The 23,915-nt window shown below is 35.7% G+C and overlaps 1 protein-coding gene and 1 long non-coding RNA gene across 3 annotated transcripts; one reads left to right on the top strand and one right to left on the bottom strand.

Annotated features, from left to right (window-relative positions):
- Positions 1-6,520: 6,520 nt before the first annotated feature.
- Positions 6,521-10,148, top strand: LOC113315181 (prolyl endopeptidase-like). The gene is made up of 12 exons (XM_026563485.1): positions 6,521-6,618; positions 6,698-6,917; positions 7,017-7,217; positions 7,386-7,456; positions 7,559-7,721; positions 7,979-8,569; positions 8,694-9,074; positions 9,185-9,260; positions 9,342-9,405; positions 9,598-9,736; positions 9,850-9,963; positions 10,083-10,148. Exons 1-12 carry the CDS (start codon positions 6,527-6,529, stop codon positions 10,146-10,148), a joined length of 2,178 nt encoding a protein of 725 aa, XP_026419270.1. The 5' UTR covers positions 6,521-6,526.
- A 7,184-nt stretch (positions 10,149-17,332) lies between these two features.
- On the bottom strand, positions 17,333-21,076 carry LOC113319094. Of its 2 annotated transcripts, none has more exons than XR_003345082.1 (9): positions 20,915-21,076; positions 20,704-20,828; positions 20,485-20,586; positions 20,083-20,253; positions 19,788-19,932; positions 19,531-19,692; positions 18,561-18,777; positions 18,206-18,362; positions 17,333-17,809 (listed from the first exon to the last, which is right to left on the bottom strand). It is a non-coding gene; the product is annotated as an uncharacterized LOC113319094 (long non-coding RNA). The 2 variants fall into 2 exon arrangements; XR_003345081.1 differs by having other exon boundaries at positions 17,334-17,809; positions 18,561-18,752.
- Between the last annotated feature and the right edge of the window lie 2,839 nt (positions 21,077-23,915).

Genomic DNA, 23,915 nt, shown 5'->3' with positions numbered 1-23,915 from the left:
GTTACATATGCATCTGTGTAGTGTAATTGACAGTTACACATGCATCTGATTTGTGTATTCAGCGTCAACTTTAATTCCAGCGAGACAATTATCACATTTAACCAATTAGCTTTTATGAAGTTATCTGAAACCTGATAACAAGAAGCAATCAGTATTTATAAGATTAAAATGAGTAGTACATACAACAATGTATATTCAGTTTCACCTACACGAAATCACATTCTAACATAAGGAGATGTGGAATCAAGTAATTCAAACCAGAGCTTAAGAAACAACTTTGCTGCAAGAATTCAAATTTCTTGTAAACACAAAACAAGTGCTCATCAAACACACCAAAGTATAAGCATATGCAACAGGTACACATCTACATAGCATGTGTAACTCACAATTACACATTCAATTAGCATGTATAACTAGCAGTTACACATCCATAAAGCTTGTGTAACTGGCATGCGTAATTTTTTGGTTACAAGGTTTGTTCATTTTAGCATGCGTAATTATAAGATACTCATGCATCTGTCTAATTTAATTCAGAGTTACACATGCATCCTACTTGTGTAATTAGGAGTTACACAAGAATATAACATGTGTAACTAGAAATTACACAAGAATATAACATGTGTAACTAGAAATTACACATGCATCCTACTTGTGTAATGTTCATAAATACGCAGTCTAGACATAGAATTTGAAACTAAAAAACAACAAGAGAGGAACCTGTATAACAATGTATAAGCATCCTACACAGAGAAAAATTGACATATATGGTTTTCCAAATGAATGTTTGTTACGCAACAATAGGCTGATTTTGGGTTTAACGGCAGCAAAAGATCAAACTAGACAAACACCAACTAAGTTGAGTTATGTCTAACTGGTACCTTTCCGGCACTCATCTCTCCAGTGAAGGTCGAGTGAATGATAACCCCGAGATCATCGAAAAGCAATCACTGATGCGCTAACATTAGGCACCTACCTTCCAACCAACATAAACTCAAACAAGAAAGTTTTTGCTGCTACATCTATTATAACACTATGAAAACACACAAACTATAAGACTACTCTTGTGTTTCAAGAACAACCAAGATACTGAACAAATTTACTTGTTATTACCGAGCTTCAGACACTATATAACTCCATAAAACATCACGACTAATATATATATCAGCTAGGCATAACAAAGAGCAGAATACTTGCCATTACATTACATGAAAACCAAGGACTATGAAGAAAATAAATGATCAGTAGCAGCAGCAGTAGCTAATAATGCTTACAGAGTACACACAATAGCTTGTGTAAACGGCAGCTACAAATGCATATAGCTTGTGTAATCTGCAATTACACATCCATATGGCTTGTGTACTCAGAGCATATATGTTATCTTTATTAGCGCTGGAAACAGGGCCATCAGATAGTGCTACTAAAGATTCTTAAACAGTACAATTTACTCAATAAATAAGATCAACTAGCACTTAATCAACTGAAATGGAACATACAAATTTGAAAGGTATATAATTGGAAGTTGCTAGTGTAACTTTTTTTAACAGTCTACGCAACCAATAAAGAAAGTACTTAGGCATACCACAATATTTTCCAATTACTCTTTAGCCTCATCGATTCCTGCATCATAAGCAATCCATCATCGGGGAAGATGCATGTGACACGAAAAAGCGACGATACCATGAAAAGAATAACTGAAAATCATAATCCATAAGAGAAACCATCCAACCAATTATATCTAATATATTTTGGAAACTAAGATTAGGGGGTTTGTATAATCTCACAGTTCAAACATCCACGTAGCGGTCTTGCATTTCTCTTATTAACAAAAGTAGAACGACTAACAATTTCATAATAAAGAAACAAATGAACAACTTCATGAAGATTTATACCCACGGCTAGATTAGAAAGTATATGTCAAAAAATTACTTGCAATTTTATAATCAAGAAACAGACGAACAACTTCATAATTTAGCATGTGTATCAATAAGTTACACGTTTAATTAGCATGTGTAACCAATAGCTACACATCTATTTAGCTTGTGTATCTAGAAGTTACACATCTAATTATCATGTGTAACTGGTAGCTACACATTTATTTAGCTTGTCTACCTGCCAAGTACACAACCATTATCCTACAATTCTTATGTAAAAGACGGATCCATAATAAAAAATAGATCCAACTTGTAGACAATATAGATAATGTACTCGTAAAATATGGAAAACACGAATCATGCTGTCAAAGACAAATGAACTGACATTTTCACATCATACCTCTTAATATTCACATTTATGCCACAAATAAAACCAATCAGAGACCTGGAGAGTGTGACTGTGTGTGGATGGGGGAATCACTAACACTATTTCTCCATAAAAACCAACTCTAAAACTGTGATCTGATGATTGACTTACAAGAAAAGATTGGGATCCCAGGGTTAAATCTTTGAATACATCGGTCCCACGTCGACTTCGCCCATCCAAGAGAACAGGATTTCTCCCTACAACAACTTGCACAATATACAATGTTCCATCATTAACAAAACATTCCATAAATTTCACTTCAGTGCCAAGGAAAAAAGAATTCGAGTGGGTTTATGGCATACAGTCATAGAAGCTAATCAAAAAGAAAAAGCATTAACTTACTGCCCCCTAATCATCTATGATATCTGTTGGTGGAGGATAATTTTTAAGCCTCTCACTCATTTTCTTCTCATCCACAGCCAAGACAAGACCATTGCAAATGAGATTCCTAAATGCTGGTTTGTCAAATAATGTTGTAGACAAAACCAAAAGAGTATAAAACCTGCAAATAGGTGGAAAGACAAGAATATCATAGTATCCAAATTATAGATAAATTAACGTTAAAGAAAGTATAATTCCTTAACATTTTGGAGTACAATCAGATAAACAAGGAGCACAAGCAACACAGTATGTCGCAAGATTTCTTTTTTATTCATCTAAGGTAGAACGCTTGAAATGGGAACGAGGAAGAAGAAATAAGTTGACTGTTAAGAGAAGATATTTGGACATGAGAAACCAACCATCCACGGGTTTGATCTAGCCCTTAGGAACAAAATGTCCAGCGAAGTTATTCTTAAAGAAATATACATTCTCAAATGGGTAATGAATGTACACGTAAGGCATGTATGCACTCTCAAACCAACAATCAAATACCTCCTAAGACATCCAGGCATCAATATATTATAAACCATCGGGATAATTAGTTACTGCAATATCACGAAATCAAGCGAACACTTTTCACTGCCAGGTTTCAGTTAAACACACATCCTCAACTCGTCGAACCACTCCAAACTTAGGACCACGACTGGATGGAATTTTTATATGATCAATCTTATGACTGTACAGATCATTCACCTGAAAAACACAAAAGGAAGTCCATAAGAACACATAGTTGGAATTTTTTGAATCCTAAACGAGGAACTAACGAGGAAAAACAAACTCAACTTACTAGGAACAATAAACAAAGATGTTATTTTCAAGTAAAAAAAGGCATTCATGTTACTATATTGCATTACTTTTCCCAAGTGCCTAACCAAAAAGACATTTCTAGTTAGGCATCCATACCAAACCTCTCAGCTTCATACCAAAACACCACCATTAACTCCAAATTATCCTCCAAACCTGATCCAGTAGCACCACCACCACTTCCTCCTCTTCCTCCTCCAAAACCTGCACCTCCACCACCAACACTACCACAGATTCTTTAATCAAACTCCACATTTGTAGGCCAAGACTCAAGATAAGCAACCTAAAATCAAGGTTCACACATATTTCCCCTTCCTAATCTACAAGTTTTATCCATCAATCACATGAATCATAAAAAAAACTCAAAGAAACTTATCTTATTTCACTGATTTTCTATCGAGATAGTTGTTGGAATTTCTTATATTCAACCGTATGCTTCCAATCATCTTCAAGACAAGGTACTGAAAAAAATCTGCCAAGAACAATCAAATCAGTTCAAAGATCAAATTAAATGAAATAGACGAGTAAAAGAAATATTGATTCATTAGTTTCGTATCTGAAACTCGATTTTGTATCGAGATAAAAAAAAATCAGGAACCTTAAAAATTATTCTTTGAAAATTCTTTGATAATTTTCTCTGAAAAGTATAATTGAGGTGAGATTATATCACATCTAACTCGAATTATGATTTCAGTAACAGATTTAGCTGAAGTCAATCTGTTAAATCTTTCCAAATGATTTTTCAGAATATACAAATTCAAAATCGAAGAATTAAACCTGCTGTTGAATTGAAATGTTAAAATTGAATATACTTATTTGTTCAATTTGATTTTGTAGGTTGCCGAAGATGATTATCACTTTTTTCCATTGAGTTTCATTGAATCTCCCCAGAACAAGTGATGTTGATGTTGAACTTAGGTTAATAAGAACGCGAAATTGGGGGATATAAAAAGGAATTGGGGGATAGAGGAAAAATACAAAAAACTGGATCCAAATATCAAATTGGGGTCACCCCTTATCTAAGTATTTTTTTAAATCCTAATCTACCCCTCACTAATCAGGTTTAGTGGTTAATAATAATTAGTAAAAATCTTAAGTATTTGTTAATGATTAGTGTGTGTTTTTATTAGAATTTGTGTGAGTGAGGTGAGAGTATAAGGAGAAAAAAAATATTTGAGAGGGGATTTTTTTTTGTGAAAATGGAGGATGATTGTGAAGAGACAATTGCTGCTAAGAGGTTGAAATTTTGATTTTTTTCTTCTTTGAATCCACCATTGTTGCAGCTGAAAAAGCTCGGTGCCGGCATGGTATTCAACCAAAAAACCATGCCAGTGGAAATTTTCATAAATTATTTGCCACTATCCGGGGGTTCGGGCATGGTCTTCATCAATTCCGGCATGGTCTTCATCCATAAGTTGATCTTCAAAACCTATTTTTTTTGTTCTAATCAGTCCACTTCCGGCACATTTATCCAATTTTCGAGCATGCCGGCACCACTTCCGGCATAGTATGTTGCTTAAATTTCTATGCCGGCATATGATGAAAAGTATCCATTAAATTGATTTTTTTCGCTTGACTATCGGCATTGATAGGATGTTCTCGAGTATGCCGGCACCATTTTCCGTCATGGTCTTCATCAATTCCGGCATGGTCTTCATCATTTCCGGTATTGTGAAGAAAAAAAATTTCGTTTTGAATTTTTTCTGGTTTTAATCAATCCACTGCCGGCATAGTTAGTTAATTCTCGAGCATGCCGGCACCGATTTCCGGCATAGTATGTTGCATTAATTTCTATGCCGGCACATGATGTAAAGTATCCAGAAAGATTATTTTTTTTCACTTGAATACCGGCATTGATAGATTTCCGGAATTTAGTTACATCATTGAATGTTAGTTATTCAGCATGCCGGCACTGTTTTCCGGCATGGTGTTCATCAATTCCTGCATGGTGTTCATCACTTTCAGCATGATCTTCATCACTTCCGAATTAAGAAAAAAAAATCGTTTCCAAAGTGAGGAGCCGGCATAGAAGGAGAAGAGAATTTGATAGGGAGTGGGGAGAGTTTAGAATTTGAAAGGGAATGGGGGTATGTTTGGGTTTCAAAGCTCTAACCCTAAAAGAGGTTAATAAGAACTGGAGATAGAAATGGGGGATATGATTTTGTTTTTTGAATTGAAGTTTTTTGATTTTTATTTTGAAGGGAGGATATTTTAGTATTTTCATACCCCAAAAACACCCCTTAACAGACACCTTGGATTGGGGGAAGTAATCAGTATCCCCCAATTCCTTTTTATATCCCCCAATTTCGCATTCTTAAATAATCAGGATCTTTGTTTCTAAAGATTAGATCTAGGTTTTAAAATTGTTTTTCAATAAAAATCTCGATTAGAAACTGTATCTTCTCTGCTTGTTTTGAAATTGTTTCTCCGTTTTAGAGAAAGAGAGAGTGAAACAGAAAATGAAATGAAAATGAAATCTATAGCTAGTTTTATTACGTTTATTTATAAAAAGGGCAGTCTTGGTATTACTTAAATTATTATAAATAAATCTTTTATTAGTAAGCCCAGAATTCTAAAATTATGAGCCTAGAAATATCAAAATGCAAAAGAATGGAGTTGATGGTGAAAGATCCATTTTGTGGGGCTTTTATATGTTAAACACATATAGTAGGGGGTTATAGTATTTTTCACAATATTATATTATATTATATTGGTATATTAGAATTCTTTTGGAAGGTATAATTAATTCGATTAATAATTTGATTACTTTCCTGTATTAGTTTGAGTTTTTTTTTTTGGTAATAATTGTTGTACAAGCGAACTAAATCTAGAACCAATTTATAGTGACTGATGACATATAAATATAAGCTCTCTTTCGTTAAGTTGAGAAACCAAGCAGTCTTAAAATTCTGTCTCAAGGCCTAGTTATTGTTCGCTAGTTTTGCTACTGCTTTCGTGAATCTATTGATTTCACACACAAGTTTTCATTGTTTACTGGATAAATCCGCTATACGTTTCGCCTACGCTTACTCTCGCTAAAAACATGGGTTTTCCTTTGGAATACCCTACTTGTCGTAGAGATCAATCCGTTGTTGACGACTACCATGGTGTTAAGATTACTGATCCTTATCGCTGGTAAGGTCAACAATCATAGTTAAAATATCTATTTATTTATTTACCTTTGTTTTGATTTGTTTTGTCTGTTTATGAATAGGCTCGAAGATCCTGATTCGGATGAGACTAAAGAATTTGTTGAAAAACAAGCGAATTTGACAGAGTCATTGCTTAATACATGTGAAACAAGGGAGAAACTTCGATGTCAGCTTACCAAATTATTTGATCATCCTAGATATTCTACTCCATTCAAGAAAGGAGAGAAATATTTTTACTTTCAAAATACAGGTCTCCAGCCTCAAAGTGTTTTATACATGCAGGTCTGTGACTCACCTTTTTGGAGGATTTATTGTTACATCTTTGAATTTGTTAAAAAAAAATTAGTTTTAATTTTAATTTTAATTTTTTTTTGTTTATAGGATAACATTGATGCAGAAGCTGAGGTATTGGTTGATCCGAATGTGTTTAGTGAAGATGGAACTGTATCATTGAAGATAGCTGCTGTTAGTGAGGACGCCAAATACTTGGCTTATGGACTTAGTTCAAGTGGTAGCGATTGGGTTAGCATTAATGTAATGAGGGTTGAAGATAAGTTTCTTGAGCCTCATACTTTATCATGGGTAAGTTTATGTATCTTTGTTTGGTACATACATGAACTGCAACAAACATATACTTGTAAACTTATGTTAACGTGAATAAGGGCATGGAGCTTATCTATAGAACTGCATTATGCTTAAAAGTTTTGGTATAAGTTGTGCTTATGCCTTAGTGCACATTGTTTGCTGCAGGTTAAGTTTTCTTCCGTTACTTGGACGCATGATAATAAAGGGTTCTTCTACAGTAGATATCCTGCTCCCACGTAAGACCTTTTTCTAATGGAGAATGGGATTGAATTGGTATTTGTCATTTTGGTTTCATATATATATTCATTTTGTGATTGGTATTGATCGGTACTTTCTAGGCAAGGAGAGAAACTGGATGCTGGGACAGAGACGAATTCAAATCTTAATCAAGAGCTTTATTATCACTTCTTGGGAACAGAACAATCTGAAGATGTTTTATGCTGGAAAGATCCTGAAAACCCAAAGTTTATGTTTGAGGCACAAATTATGGACGATGGGAAGGTAATATTCACCAACATTATACCTGAGAGTAATGGCTTTATCTAATTAATAGCGCGCTTCCGCACCTTAATGACCATGTACCCTAAAATATCGTCTATTAATATCCGAGTTCCTTAACTCATCTCTAAGAGAAGAGCAGTAGTGATTTGTGACTGATAACTTCTCCTCGTCGATCATTTTTCTAGTTACTTAAAACTTGTTGAATCATTTGCAAGACTGTAGAGGAAATAATTTTTATTTTTCACTTTCGTATGCAGCATGTTCTTTTATACATCCAAGAGAGCTGTGACCCAGTCAACAAGCTTTATTATTGTGACTTATCAACCATCAATGGGCTCGAAGGGTTCAAGAACAGAACTGACATGCTTCCTTTTGTTAAGCTTGTTGACCATTTTGATGCAAGCTACAGAGCTGTTGCAAATGATGGCACGCAGTTCACCTTTCTGACTAATAAAGATGCTCCAAAGTATAAGTTAATCCGGGTTGATCTCAAGGAACCAAGTGTTTGGACCAATGTGATTGAAGAATCAGAGAAAGATGTCCTTGAATCTGCTGATGTTGTGAACGGTAACCAAATTCTGGTGAGTTACTTGAGTGACGCTAAGAATGTTCTACAATTAAGGGAACTGAAGACAGGCTTGCTAGTACATCAGTTGCCCATTGACATCGGCACGGTTTATGGGATTTCGGGAAGGCGCAAAGACAGTGAGGTTTTCATTGGATTTACTAGCTTTCTTACCCCTGGGATTATATATCGGTGCCACTTAGCAGGGGACGCACCTGAAATGAAGATGTTCCGAGAAATAGTGGTTCCTGGATTTGATCACACTGAGTTCCAAGTTAATCAGGTAATTGCTATATATAACTCAAATATATTATGGGGAATCTAATCCATACATGTTTGTATTGCTTAAACACCAAAATACTATTAATTATCTCCGCTTCATTCTTTTGACTGCCCTTCATTTTCAGGAATTTGTACCTAGCAAAGATGGAACCAGAATACCTCTTTTCATTGTGTCAAAGAAGAATATGATATTGGATGGATCACATCCTTGTTTACTGTATGGTTATGGGGGTTTCAACAGCAGCCTTACTCCATCATTCAGTGTTAGCAGAACTATTCTTACCAGGCATTTAGGAGCTGTTTTCTGTATGGCAAATATTCGTGGTGGTGGAGAGTACGGAAAAGAATGGCATAAAGCAGGGTCACTCGCAAAAAAACAGAATTGCTTTGATGACTTTATTTCTGCTGCAGAGTATCTCGTGTCTGCTGGTTATACCCAGTCCACAAAGTTGTGTATTGAAGGTGCAAGCAATGGTGGACTCTTAGTTGCTGCTTGCGTTAATCAGGTTAGGCTGTCGATATTGCTTTCTTTTTGTTTTCTCTTGTACCCTAGATAAACATATTGAGTACGTGATTTCCTTGCTAAATCACAACCTTTTGTTTTTTGGGGTGACAGCGACCTGATCTTTTTGGCTGTGCTCTGGCTCATGTTGGTGTAATGGATATGCTACGTTTCCACAAGTTCACCATAGGTTTGCTGCTTACACTCTTTTGATCCTCACTTTCTGTGTAATTTTAACATTGTGTATGCTGATACCTTTGTCTGTTTCCAGGCCATGCATGGACTTCAGATTTTGGCTGCTCAGACAAGGAGGAACAGTTCCAGTGGCTTATCAAGTAAGACTAATCTTGATTTCATAATTTTCCTATATAATTGTAATAAATTAGATGTGATTCTAGATTGAGTGTTCTCTGTATTCACATCCTCTCGGATTTGGGGTTTATAATATTTATCATCCTGTCGGATTTGGGATTCATAAAATTTATATTTGCATGGTTCATAATATTTATATTTGCATGCGATTTCAGATACTCACCACTTCACAATGTGAAAAGACCCTGGGAGCAGCATCAGAATGAAAAACAACACCAGTATCCACCTATCATGTTGTTGACTGCTGATCACGATGATCGAGTTGTGCCATTACACTCGTTGAAGTTATTAGCAGTAAGTTATTTTTACCAAATTGTGATTGATCTTTTACGGTTTAGTTACACTTGCACTGACACTTGTGTACGAACTACATATCGTTTATCTAAGACATGTATTTTTCCTTTTAGACCATGCAATATATCCTTTGCACAAGCTTGGAGAATAGCCCACAGACCAACCCCATAATTGCTCGCATTGATCGCAAGGCTGGCCATGGATGTGGGCGTCCTACACAGAAAAGGGTGAATATTTATATGATCTAATCATCTGAAAGTTTCCTGTTGGAATGTGCTGTTAGGGATTTGTAATGGAAATTCATGTTTAGATCTAATATTCAACCTTTTCATTTCTTATATGACAGATTGATGAAGCTGCTGATCAGTATAGTTTCATGGCTAAGATGTTGGGAGCTTCTTGGATTAATTAGAATAACTTCACATGCACTTACGGTAAAAACTAAAAAGTAAAATAGTTCAGTCAGGTTTGATAGCAATCGGTGCTGCATTGCTGCTCCCCTTGTAAGATGAGTTTTGTGTTCTTTGGTGCTGCTGCTGATTTAACAGGTAGAGACAAGTACAAGGATCAACTTAATCCCTATGTCAGTCGATAGAATTATTGGGTCTTGTAATGGTTTTGTTCGTATTTCTTCGGATATTGAATACAAATCTAACAGGGATAAAACTAATAAAACTATTTATATATGCAACCCTTATAACTATTACTTGGAGGAATCGTGTTTATCAAGATTCTAGGATTTCCAAATCCTTGTTTACGTGGGATTTCTGGCAGGTTTTCCTAGTTAATCAATGAGTGCTTCAGCAGCAGTGGTTTGGAACATAAGCAGTATTGTTCTTATTATGTGTGTGTTCTTTCATCATGTTCGATTCTTTACCAAACAAGATCATATTAAACATTCTTTCACGTTTAAATACAGAGCCAATTTCGCAATGCATGTTAGTACGGAAACCCTTAAGCCAACCCATCTAAGACTTGGGCTGGCTTAAGGCAGCCCAAAGTCAGAAAAAAGCTTAAATTTTGCATTGGTTTTTATGTTTGGATAAAAAATTAAGCCTAAGAATTAGGTTTAAGTAAGGACTAAAAAAACATATTCAAGTCAATTAGTTCTCAAGCCAGTCCAACATTTATTTTTTGATTCCGCCACAATGTAATCCCGTGACTAAAGAATATGAATACCTTCCAAAGTTGAGAGTGAATAACTTGCGCTCTAGAGATGTTATCACCCTTCTACCAATGAGTATAAAGTTGTTAGAATCTACTATCCCGACGCACACGATCTCACACGAAAGAACGTCTTTCCGGTCGTGTTGAATTCTATACTCTAGGCAGTGGCAATTGGTGGAGAAACATAGAAGACATCCCCTACAAATTGCATCCATCCGATTCGATTGAAATTCTTGTAGATGGAGCTCTTCATTGGTTAGACAAAGAACAAGGAAATATTTTGGCGTTTGATATAACGGATGAGAGGTTTCAAGTCATCTAAACAATACCACATTGCATGACGTATTGGGACAGAGAACCAAAAAGTCATTTTGGTTGCCTAACCTGGCCGATGTTTGAACTTAGAGCATTATCGACCGAAGCACCATAGTATCGATGTGGTACGACATTATCAGCCAATAAGAAGACTGTGATGAGGATATTTGTCTTAAGAGGATATTCGTACGATCTTTGCACGGTATTTGTGCACCATGTTAGTTATAGAGTATGTAAGTTATGCTTACGAGAGCAAGTCTTATGGTGGAATCCATCCTATTTCAAGTGTGGAAAAATTGTGGAATATCGAGTCTAGTGGCTTCCAAATTGGTGTTTTCCATGAAAAATCCAAGCAGGATTCCAAGGTTTCGTGGTACGTTGCTTGGAATCCATCTGAACGCTAATCAGAATAGCGTAAAACGCTACTCAGAATAGTGTAGTAGAATACAGGAAGCGCTGTTGTGAATAGCGTAAGTCAAACTCTATTAAGAATGGCGTTCAGCTCTATTAAGAATAGATCTGGGAGGCGCTATTCTTATTAGCGTTCAGCGCCATTAAGAATAGCTTTCAGCGCTATTGAGAATAGCTTCGTCCAAAATTTATTTTAGTTACACCCTTCTCAAACCGCATGAATGAATTATCAGTTTTTTGTTTATAAATTGAGATTCAAAAACTTAAAAAATCCAAAACAAAATCTTTAAAAAAAAAAAAACGTGAACCCACTTTCATTGATTAAAATAACTTAAAATTACATGGATTGGAATAACTTAAACATGGATTGAAATAACTTAAAATTACATGGATTGATATAACTTATAATAACTTTTCATTTTCAAGCTTCATCATCGGTATGATCGCGGGATTTAAGCTCCGGGAAGGTTGCTCTTAAGAAATTGGTAGACATGATCATGTGGGAAATTTATGCCCTTAATTCTGAAATAGAGAGTTTGGGCCTCCGCCTCCTACAAAATAAACAAACATAATCTCACATAAGATCAATGATTTAAAATACTTATGTAATTGAAAATAAGAGGTCTTATTGAATAATACTTACAACTTCTTCTAACGTAAATCTTCCCATAGGCATATTTGCATAAAGTGAGTGTATGAGGCCCATATAAATTTTGGTGTCTCTTTTCATCAAAGCCCACCTATTTTGTATACTATTCCTTGTTCTTCGGTTTTCATTTCCACCATCTTCTACAAATGCTTGAAACACCCTCTCCCAAAAGTTGTTGGCATTATCATTTCCAACAATCGGAATGATGCTAACTCTTGAAAAAGCTCTCGTGATTGCCAAATCTTCACTTCTAGTGTATGCCGTACTTGCAAAGAATTGAAAGAAGCTTTGAAACTAGAAAAAATAAAAATCTAGAACGCAAAGAAAATCTTGAGATTTTAAGATGGTTTATTTTGAGCTTAAGAAGGAAATTTATAGAGAAATTTTTGAATTTGAAAAAATAAAGCCGTTGAAACGCTATTGTAAATAGCGCTAAGCGCTGTTCTTATTAGCTTTTGTTCTTATGCATTGATTAGAAGGAGCCGTTGGAAATCTAATGGTTAGGAGATGAACGTTGTTTTCAGTACCGTTAGGTGCTATTAAGATTGGCGCCAGGCGCCAGTCTGATTAGCGCTTTTCTCCAAAAAGTTACAGAACCTACTCAAGTTTCCCAGTTCTACACTTAGGTTTCTTTCAACTCTCTGATTTTTTCTCCTTCAACAAACATGTTCTTGGATTCATCTCAATATTAAAATCAAATCGACAGGAATATATGATGAATTTACATCAAAATTAAAAGAAAGATATAATGAAATTAAAACTTGATTGATTCATACTTCTATTACATTGATTATACTACTTCAAATTAAAGAAAAAACATAAATTGATTCCTCATAAACATTGATTCCGCTACTTCACATTAAAAACGACGAACATTATGATAATTTAAGTTCCTACCAAGTGTTCTAGGAGGATAACCATGTTTTTCCAAAATCTTATTTTTCTTATCCAATATAAATTGTTTCTTCCATTCGGGCAAGGTCTCAACCTCCACATCCAATAAATCGAGTTCATGTTTCTCCAAAGCCAAATCCACGGATTTCTTGTTTGTCTCTGCAATAGTTAGTAAATATCCTTCTTTAGTATCCAATCTAGCCATCTTCTGTGCATTCTCTTCACTAAAATGTTTCAATATACGGTCGGCTCTGTCGTTGATAGCCGATATCTCCGAAGCTTCCCTTTGTTGATCCCTTTTCCCTGGTGGTCGACGAGGGCCATCCTCTTCGTACCATCTTGGGTCGCTTCTTGCCGGAGCACTACTTGTTGAGGTATCAACATTAAGAGCTTCCGAATCCGATTCTTGATTTTGGGTAGGATCAAAATCTTCGGGATTGAAACCGGGAACATGGTCTTTAAAAAGTCGGTACTCCTCTTCATGTTTAAAAGGTTTTCCATCTTTAATCCTACGATATTCTAATCTAGCATTCCTCTCCTACAATAAACAAACAACAAACAAAAACCCAAGTTAGAAATCAGACAATAATATTGAATACAATGATATACATATAATTGATAAGAAATCTAACATTACGATATCCTCAATTCCACATCCTCTTCCATTGTTCTATGCATATTTCTTAAGATACCAACCCAAACTTTAACCTCTTTCTTCATTGGACCAAATCTATTTCCAAATTTATGAACCGTCCTATCATTCTTTTTCCCAAAACTACTTACATAAGCATTGGATACCCTCTCTCAAAATTGATTTGATATTGGATCAACTCCGACAACACCATCAAGTGTAATGCTTATCCAAGCTTTGGTGATTGCAACATCTTCAGTTGTAGTGTATTTTTCCATGGTGAAACAAAAAAGTATGAATTGAAAGAAGGTATTCAATTGATTTTTTAAGAAGATGGAGAAAAATATCTAGATATTGAAAGGTATTGGTTTGAGCTGAAGAAGCCAAGTTTTATAGGGAAAAATTCGAATTCCAAAAACTAGCCGTTGAAGTGCTATTAAGAATAGCGCTCTGTGCTAATCTTATTAGCGCAGCTATTTCATCCGTTGATTAGAAAGAGCCGTTGAAAATCAATGGCTCAGATGTTAACACTATTCTCACTAGAGCTTAACGCTTTTCTTATTTGCACTATTCTTATTTGCGCTTTTTTCCAAAAAGTTACGGAACCTTCTCAAGTTTTCCAATTCTATACTTAGTTTTTCTACTCTTTTAAGATTTTTCAAGTTTCATACTTAGTTTTTTTTCTTCTCTTCTAAAAACAATCAAAACCATAACCATAAAAATCCAATAATATTATATAGTTTTAAAATTTAGAATTCATACTATTGAAACCAAGTTAATGACATATTGAAAGTTCATTCGAAAAAAACGACTAAAGCTGTTGTTGTGGGTAAACATTGGTTGGATCGAATTCACCATCCAATCCGTCAATATTATCTGATCGCGGGGGAGGAGATTCCGGTAGCATTTCACCATCTCTGAGACCTAGTCCATGTCGTGTCCAAATGTGTTGAACAAGATCATTGCGGAGTTCGAGATATGCTTCATCATTCCTCAACTCGTTGTATGACCTCGGTATTCCAGTAACCTGTGGAACTGGTTTGTTCACGAGTCTACCCCAATCTAAGTCACGTTTTTCATTCTCAATGACTATGTTATGCAAAATCATACAAGCCTTGATAATAAAGTTTATATCCTCCCTATCCCAGTACATTGGAGGATTTTTTGTTATTTGGAACTTGTTTTAGAGAGTTCCAAAAGCCCTTTCAACATCCTTTCTCTTCGCTTGTTGATATTTATTGAACAACGCATTAGCATGCTGATTTGGAAGGAGAATTTTGAATGACTGCACGATACAAAACAAGTAGTAACCCATGTTGGAGTTGTGGCCATTGATGCGGTAATTACAAGGAGCTTCTAAACCATTAACCATCTTATCAAAAAGTGGAGACTGAGCCAAGACGTTCAAATCGTTGTTCGACCCTGGCGTTCCAAAGAAACCATGACAAAACCACCTATCATATGATGCCACGGCTTCTAAAATCACGGTAGGTTTTTTTCATGTCCAAGGAACGTACCTGCCCATGTTGTTGGACAATTCTTCCACGGAAAATGCATACAATCAACACTCCCAAGCATCCCAGGGAATCCTCTACAACCAATAATTTGTCTGTGTCTTATCTTGTAGGAATTCGCATATACCTTGGACAAAAGTGACGAACAATCACCCTAGTAAACCTCTTCACATACATATAGACGGTCGGCGCTCCCGTACGGGCATAATAATCTGTGCTATCATCGGCTATGCCTTTACACAAACATTTCATTATGGCATAAATCTTCATGTGAGGAGAGTGGCCAAGTTTTCTGGTGCAATCAACTTGGAAATCAAAAGCAGGATCCGCAACAACAATCTCACTTAGAATACGTAAGAAAAGAGGTCGATACATACTCAAACGTTGGTGGAACTTGTCAGGGTCCCAAGTACAAATAGGTCCAAAGTAGTCATGCATCATTCTTGCATCTCCGTCCTCTCGGTGCCTTTCCACCATTTGTCGCATCGATACTTCTTGAGGCACCGGTTGGAAGAGCCTATGCATTCTTTGAGTCATATACTGGTACACCACAATTTCTCTTGCCTCTCTATCATCACCAATGCTAACATAGACACCATACGTCATTTGTACATACCTCCTTACCGGATTTTTATCGTCCATTTTGCACCTAAAAAAAACTCAAATACTATAAGCATTCCAAGAGTTTTGAATTCATACAAAATAAAAGACATTCATTCACACATTAGAAATGACATTCATACAAAACTGAATACGTTCATTAAAGAAAACACATTCAAGTTTTTTGAATTCATACAAAAAAAGATTCTATCCGTTTTTTTTACATTAAAACCATCCATTTCATTTAAGAGAAGACATTTTATGTTCCCGAATCACTTGGTCCTAATCCCAAAATCCTAACCATTTCATCTACATTAAAACCATCCCCACCACTATTAATCATTTGGGTTAATTGTGACTGTGGAAATACTTCATCTTGTGACGGTGGAACATAATCATTTGTGTATCATCTAGTGCGACATCATGACTTGTGGATGGTCTTTTACGGCTTAACTATTGGGAATTTTCTTCAAGATCATAACATAATTGGGTTGATGTCGATCCTTCCCCTCCGTAGTTGATTGCCCAAGAGCACGTGCACGATCTAGTTCAAACCAATACTTGTCCTTCAAAACATTTAACATAGAAAATTTGTGTGATATATCTTTCCATTGCTCCTGAAAAGAAACACCAACATAGCAAATATATTAAAGAACTTTTAATGTGTAAAGAAAATCATAAAAATATGGCAAACAAAATAATTGAAGGAGTTAAAGAAAAAATTACTAACCCTTGTTCCCCAACTAACATCATACGCACTACAAGAAAATTCGGCTTTAGTGACTACCCGGATTCAGTCGGTAGAGGGCCTTTTTTGGTGTCTGGAGCTCTATAGCAACCGACATGGCAACAGATAGGCTCTGCTGCTGAAGCTTGATATGCTAAAGATATGTACCAACCATGTTGCTGGAATAGATATCTTTCAACTATAACCAAGCGACTCAAGCTGTGGTCGGCACAATTTTCCGGCAATCACTATCTTTCGTTGGTAGAGCACATAGAATTTGTTAATATTCGTTGTTGAAGACTAAAGCATTGTTGGTAGAGGTGGACAATATAAAATGTTGTCAGCCGTTAAAAGATTTAACTTCCTGAATTTTAGTTGTTGCGGGTGCTGGTGAAGGGTTGTAACCGCTATATGTCTTGATGGAAGAGAGTTTCCTTCCACTGAATATTAGTGGATCAAGAGTTCAAGCTTTTGCAATGTTCGTGGGATAAGAATTTCAGCCGCTGTTTTTTCAGTTGGTTCAAAGGTTCTGCCACAACATTTTTGTTGGTCAAGGTTTTTATCCACCGCATCGGTTGGATCAAGTATTAGTTCCGAGTTGGTAAAAATCTCTACAGACATGGTTAATTCGGCTGCTCATAGGTTTGAGCCATACACAATCAATTGGACAAGGTGTTATTAGTGTTGCTCTAAGTCGTGTCCCGCTACATCTTGATATTCTCGAGGGTAGTCTATCAAGAATATCATGAAAAACAAATGCAGATATCATTTTGACAATAAAATTCAACATCACCAACTCATTAATATTCCAAAATATATTCAGAACTTCCAACTACAATATACATATATAGAGGACACACTGGATTAGATTGGATATTGAGTGGCTGAGAGTTTGGATCTTTACTTGGCTGAGATTCTGGATTTTTACTTAGCTATGCTCTCAAGCAAAACTCATGTAAATCATCGCTACCAATACGACAGAACACAAGGTAAACAAGGTTACCAGTTCCGAACTTGAAATATCTGGTTCGTTCGCTCTAGAGAGATCAATATACTTGGCATTGCAACCACCCTAAATGTCCGAGACACCATTATAATTCCAACAGTATAAATCGTCTTCACTGAAATACCCGTGCTGATTTATGGCAAAGTTGTATTTCCATGTCTGCAAATCAAAGTAAGGTGAGAAAATGAAAGAGAATTTTTATAGACTTGAAAGAACTTAATAGGTGTTCGATGTATCCGAAGTTTAAGGTTCTGAAATATCATCAAAACCCGACTCTTTTGGATTCATTGGACCATTTCCCTAATGATCCATGAAAATAACTACAAACGTCAAGTAGTTCTGTTAACAAATTTGGAGAGTATAGTTATGATAACACCACAATAATAAATGCAAATTAATATACTAAAAAAGAAAAATAGATTCCAGAGAATGGCTTCATCGTGTATGAATCGTTGAGCTTAAACAGAAACTCCTAAAAGAGGCACCAGCATGATAGCATAGAAAATGCAGGGGAACACAAAAATTTCCTATACATAAAGGCGGAAAATAATTTACCTTGAATTTGCCTGCATGCCTTGGGAAGAAAACAAGCTTGGCCTTGTATGTCTTAAGTCGCTGGCAATGGTTTGGAGCCATTCAAATGACTTATTTCTATGCCTGTGGCCCAGAGCAATACCAATTGTAGGAACAAGCCTTTAGGAATTCCAGCACCCTGTGAAAGTAAAATGTTATTAAGCAACCCTATGTACTGCTGATACGTAGATATACCAAATCAAATACAAATAAAAATTATTGGTTGCAGTTGTTTTAAGTGTCAGTGTAATTATAAGGAAACATTCATTTTACCGCAGAATCACAGGGGTTGAGAATATGTAACCTTGGCAAAGATTAAAAGAACTCATTTCATTACCTTGACTCCAGCGTGAGCGCATCCAGTATCAACATCGTCAAAGCCCCACTTTCAACAACCTCGGCCACAATTAAAAGGGGTCTATTTTTTGTGTTAAGGACCAGAAGTTCCAAAAGATCATTTACCGTGACAGCCGACTCTAGTATTTTGACAAGCGAGGCCATGACCAAGAATCAGAGGATGATTCAGTTTCTGCAGACATTTAAATTATCAATTCCTACAGACATTTAAATTATGATATTAACACATTGAATGAACAAACAAAATACATGTTTAAATAATGACACATAGTATCTAGTACACCAATTAATTCAACGGTGAACTCTAAGCATTCAAAACTTACAGCCATGCATCGCACAATTGGACGGTGGTCTAAAAGGTCCGATATGATGCAATCACATACATATGACATGGCCATATTGCATCATGCATAACAGTACAGTACACATCAACAGATAAAATAGTTAAAATAGCATCAACCATGGTTTCATATGGATATCGGTAGTTAACATTTGTATCCGCTGACGGCACACCATTTAAATGTCAGGCCCCTTATTAGATAGTATGTCTCTGTACATGTATTGGTAAGTCAGACCACTAAACAACACAACACTATTAGACTCAAAATCTTTCCTCCCTACTTAAATGTACAAAAGATGAAAAAAAAATAGTTTCTCATTGAAGAGCACAAAATATATATAATAATCCTAGTTCTCTAACGCGCTAGTATGATGCCAACACATCCCACACAATCAGGTGTTAAGAGAGAGCTAGATACAAAAGGGATCCTTAACAATCAAAAATTTGAGCATGGATCTTTAGAGACCCGTTGGGCACTTATAATGTGCACGAGCCACCTCTAAAATACTATCGGTTATCAAGATGAGCATAATTCTGATATCGTAAGACTTCAAACAACATGACCAGCTGATTATTCATGTAATCTAGATTTAAAATTTAAAATACAAACCAATGCAAGATAAATAAGTTTGGTCCAAACAGGCTCCTTTGAGCATCCTGATTTAGTTCCAGTATTTGTGCCAGTGCAAGCAAAAACCCTCAGCAGCAGTTTGAGACGACTTCTCTGATGCTTGGATAACGCCTTGTTTACGAAGGGCCTTATATGCATCCTCTGCATTGCAAAAAGAGTAAGAAATCAAAACAGAAGTTCCGTATAAGAGATCACTAGGATTTAAAGAAGAGACGTCCATTGAACAAGTTTGTTACCTCTCCCCTTTGTTATTGATGAATATCATCTCCTTGTTGATTTGTTAACATCGAAATTAAACTAAAGAGTTCATAACAACCAGCCCTAGTGCATCCATTTCCTTCTTGACCATGTTTTCTGGACGCTTGAAGACAATGATAGTATCTGCGGATATACAAAAACGGATAAATGAGATATTACACCATATTCATACTTCAGTTCCCTACAACAACATAATAAACCCCAGATTCCAACAGTTAACTATGAACAAAAAGTAGAACTGAAAATATGAGGAACCAACGTATATTTCATTACCATTTGTTGACATCTAGTCTTCTATTTTGCAATTGGACTTAAATATGGCAGAGAATTTGTGCAAGGGACCTACTCGCCCACCAGAGTTTACTTATTCAGTCCCTACAACAATATTCAAATCCCCAGGAACCTTGGTTACTGCAGTTGCAAACACCAGGAACCTTCATTTATCTGCATCACAAATTATAAAACTCCTAGGTCAGTAATGGAATTGAAAACTAGGAAATTCTTGAAACTTTGAAAATCAAAGCCAAATTGCAAACGAGAAGGGCTAATTCTAAATGCAAAAACCTAAAAACAAACAAAAGAAAATTAATGCAAAATTGAAAATTAAGGGAAAAAAGTATAAACAAGAACAGGTCTGACTAGAAAGATTAGATTAAAGAGAAAAATAACACAAACCTGATGGTTTTATCAGTTTCATACAGATCCAGTTAGGGATGGGTTTTCTTAGTCTCATCTTTTAACCGAGCTTCTTCTCGACCATGAATGACATATGGAAGCCTGTAAAATGTAAAAATCAAAATCAAATTAGTGAATCAGTAAAGGAGAACTATAAGGCAGCGATAAAGTGACAAAAGCAAAAGGTAAAAGAATAAAAATGGAAGATTTCTTCTTGACCTAACAAATACATGAGGAACCGAGGAAAGTATCTGGCTCAGATGTCAAAACCGAGGAAAGTATTGTTCCTCCTCACAATCTCCCAAATCAAAAGACCCTGGTACTGTTGTCATTTTCTTCTTGACCTAACAAATACATGACCATATTTAATCTAAAGAATCTAAATCAAAAATAATAAGAATGAAATCTATAAGAGATTTGTTACACTTACAAAGAAATCTTTGACGAAAGAAGAGAATTATTAGATTGGCATGGCTTAATTCCATGGATGAGAAATGAAGTTATAGATCTGGTGTAGGTTTCTGCAGAGGAGAAAGGGAGGGTGAGCGAGTCTAGGCGGAGATAAAGAGAAGATAAGGTTAAGTTTATGAATTTTCTCTCTCTTCCTATATTAGATCGTGTGTTCTCTCCGATTACGCATAGGCAAGAGGAAAGTGGGGATAAAAAATATCAAAGGCCTTGTAAAAAAGATTGACCCATGAAAAACGATTGTGAAGATTTAGTTTGGGAGCCTTTTAGACGGTGAAGATTTAGTTTGGGAGCCTTTTAGACGGATTGGGAAGAATGTGTGGATAAAACGATTGTGTGCTTTCGATTTTATCATCAATCTTCAATACGATAAAAATTCAAAGAATAATTTAAAATTTGATTATGTTTTTATTTTAAGCCAAATTATTTTTTTGTTATCGACCAGATCAGAAGAATGAGAAATAAATTTAATAGAATAATTGTCATTGATTTACAATTAGATAAAATTTTTAAGTCCAATGATAATAGATTTAAAGTTCCAATAGATATTTCAACTTGGAGTAAGACATCATTAAGAATAATCTGACGAACATCGGTTGGTTTATGGTTTCTGTGAAGATTCCCATTTTGAAAAAGAGATCATAAAAATAATATGACGAGCGCTTGCAGGTTTGGGTTCGTATGAAGATTCCATCCTAGTGAAAGAGGTCATTACTCATTATGTCGACATCTCGAACTTTCCTATTTTGCAAACCCGATTTTCAAACCACACAAATCCTAAAGTATGTGTGGCTTAATGAAATCTGTTTTTCCTTTTGAGATCGATTATACCTTAAGGTAAACACCAATTGCAAATACCAACATGAAAGGCAAGTAATAAGTAGCAATCAGTTATCCTGATTATCCGAGAACCGATAATCAAGTTTCTTATAGTAAGACATAATTATCCAAAGAAACGCATATGAGATCTGAAGAGAAAATGAAAAAAGAAAAAAAAAACTCATCTTGGATGGAGAATCAAGAGAAAAACAAGAGAAAATATTAACATTTCTGAAACCTGAAAAAATAAAAGAAATGAGCGAACTCGAAAAGAAAACCACCTTGTTGCATAAAAAGAGTGGTTCATGTGATTGATCCTTTGCATAGAGCGAGATAGAGAAATGGATTATGTGATGGGGAGTGAAGGCAGCCACTTTGAGTTGGGGTTCGAGATAAAACGAGGAAGAGAGAAAAGGGGAAAATGAAGTTAAAAAGGAAACCTAATGGTTTCGTATAGAGTTTTGACGGTCGACAATGATGGTCATATGGATTAAACCAAATTTTGGATAATTGAAATTTCGTTTGGGACTGATACAGATAGAGAAAAGTGTATGAGAAACATGTGTGGTTCTTTTTGTGCTAAAATGAAATGGTGAATTTGGTTTGTTCATCAACCTTTGATAAGCTAAAAACCCAAAGAATATTAGCATATAAATGAGAATAACTATGGATATTCAGTTTCATATGTTGTCAATCAATTTCACTAAATTTCCCTTATAGACTCAAATTTAATTTTCATTAATTAACATATCATTCCGATAAAGAACATTAATTTATGTTGATTTATATGAATCTAGATTATATCCTATGTTTAGTGTCGCTCGACGTCGTTGGTTTTATCGACCTCATTCAATTTACCCGTTGTTCATCAATGTTTAATAGCCATGTACTTACTTTTTCAGTTGGTAAAGGTGTCCAAAGACATATAATTTTGGTGGTAACTGCACTTGCTAGAAATATATAACTTTTATTGTAATTTTTAGTTGCCAGACAATAGTTGTCGAAATATACTAGCAACGCCAGTAATATGATGGTTGTATTAGGTGTCTACCAACAGGGTTTTCCGGTAGGTAAGACAAGTGACAAAAAATGTATACCTTTTATGGTACATTTTGGTTACCCAACCATGGTGTCTGGAGGACAATAACAACAAAGATGATATTTCGGTTGTTAGGTCATCGTCTCTAAAGAGTTCAACCTACTATCGTTGCTGGAAAGATGGTTGTTAGAGATCTCTTCCAGCCGGAACTGTTTTTGGTTACCAAAAGTTGCTAGTGAAAAGTTCCACCGACTACAGTTGGTAAGAAAGTAGTCGTTAATGCCAAGTTTTCTTGTATTGACATAATGGAGGAGGTTCGGGTGGATGCAAAGGCACTTGAAGACGGTTGCCATCACTGTCTGAGCGGTATACCAAGGAATTGTTGGCAATTCAGGTGAAGCTTGTGAGATGTTTTCATACGCATACCGTGATGGATGTATTGGGGGGACCTGATTCACAAGAATTGTTGGATCTTCAGTACTTGCAGCTCCAACTTCATCTCTGTTATCTTGACGCTGCATTTCTGGAAGCAAAAATCCAATAGAGTGACTCCTCCACCACAACACATACATGCTCTCTTCAATATGTTTATAGTATCGTCCTTCCACCACATCAATAATAGGACCCTGGGGGTTAACAAGGTCTTCCAAACGTTCACGTGGACTTCTTGGAATTGTTATAAATCCCCTTGTTTTCCTTAAAAACCGTTCACCAAGATACATGATATTAGTATCACTTTTAGGATTATAAAAAGCCACTCTTCGATTGGAGAGTTCATGAGCATGCACTATATCAGGATGATATCTAAACACACTAGTAGACCATGGTCTCCATACCGTTCCAACAATCGTCCTCAATTCAATTTGTTGGAGATCAATAGTAAGGGAGTGTTTAGCGCTATCCCTTTGAAACTTCACTAGAGTTTCACGCTTAAATATCATCATTCCAGGCCATACATCAAGAGGTACATCTTCTTTGAGAAAAGGCGTCAAAGTACGAAAATATATGTACAACCAATATTCTAAAACCATCGACATTCCACCCATGTTTTTTCCACCTCTAACAGTCGCATTCATGCTACTATACAATTGACTAAAATAAGACG

This window comes from Papaver somniferum, chromosome 10 (assembly GCF_003573695.1).
Source record: "Papaver somniferum cultivar HN1 chromosome 10, ASM357369v1, whole genome shotgun sequence".
NCBI classification, from domain to species: domain Eukaryota; kingdom Viridiplantae; phylum Streptophyta; class Magnoliopsida; order Ranunculales; family Papaveraceae; genus Papaver; species Papaver somniferum.
The sequence above is the reverse complement of the archived record's forward strand: the minus strand, read 5'-3'. Positions and strand labels throughout refer to the sequence as shown.

Coding starts and splice junctions, on each gene's coding strand:
- LOC113315181 (XM_026563485.1), top strand. CDS start 6,527: ATGGGTTTTCCTTTGGAATACCCTACTTGTCGTAGAGATCAATCCGTT. Junction 7,722..7,978: donor AAATTATGGACGATGGGAAG/GTAATATTCACC, acceptor TTTCGTATGCAG/CATGTTCTTTTATACATCCA. Junction 9,964..10,082: donor GGCGTCCTACACAGAAAAGG/GTGAATATTTAT, acceptor CTTATATGACAG/ATTGATGAAGCTGCTGATCA.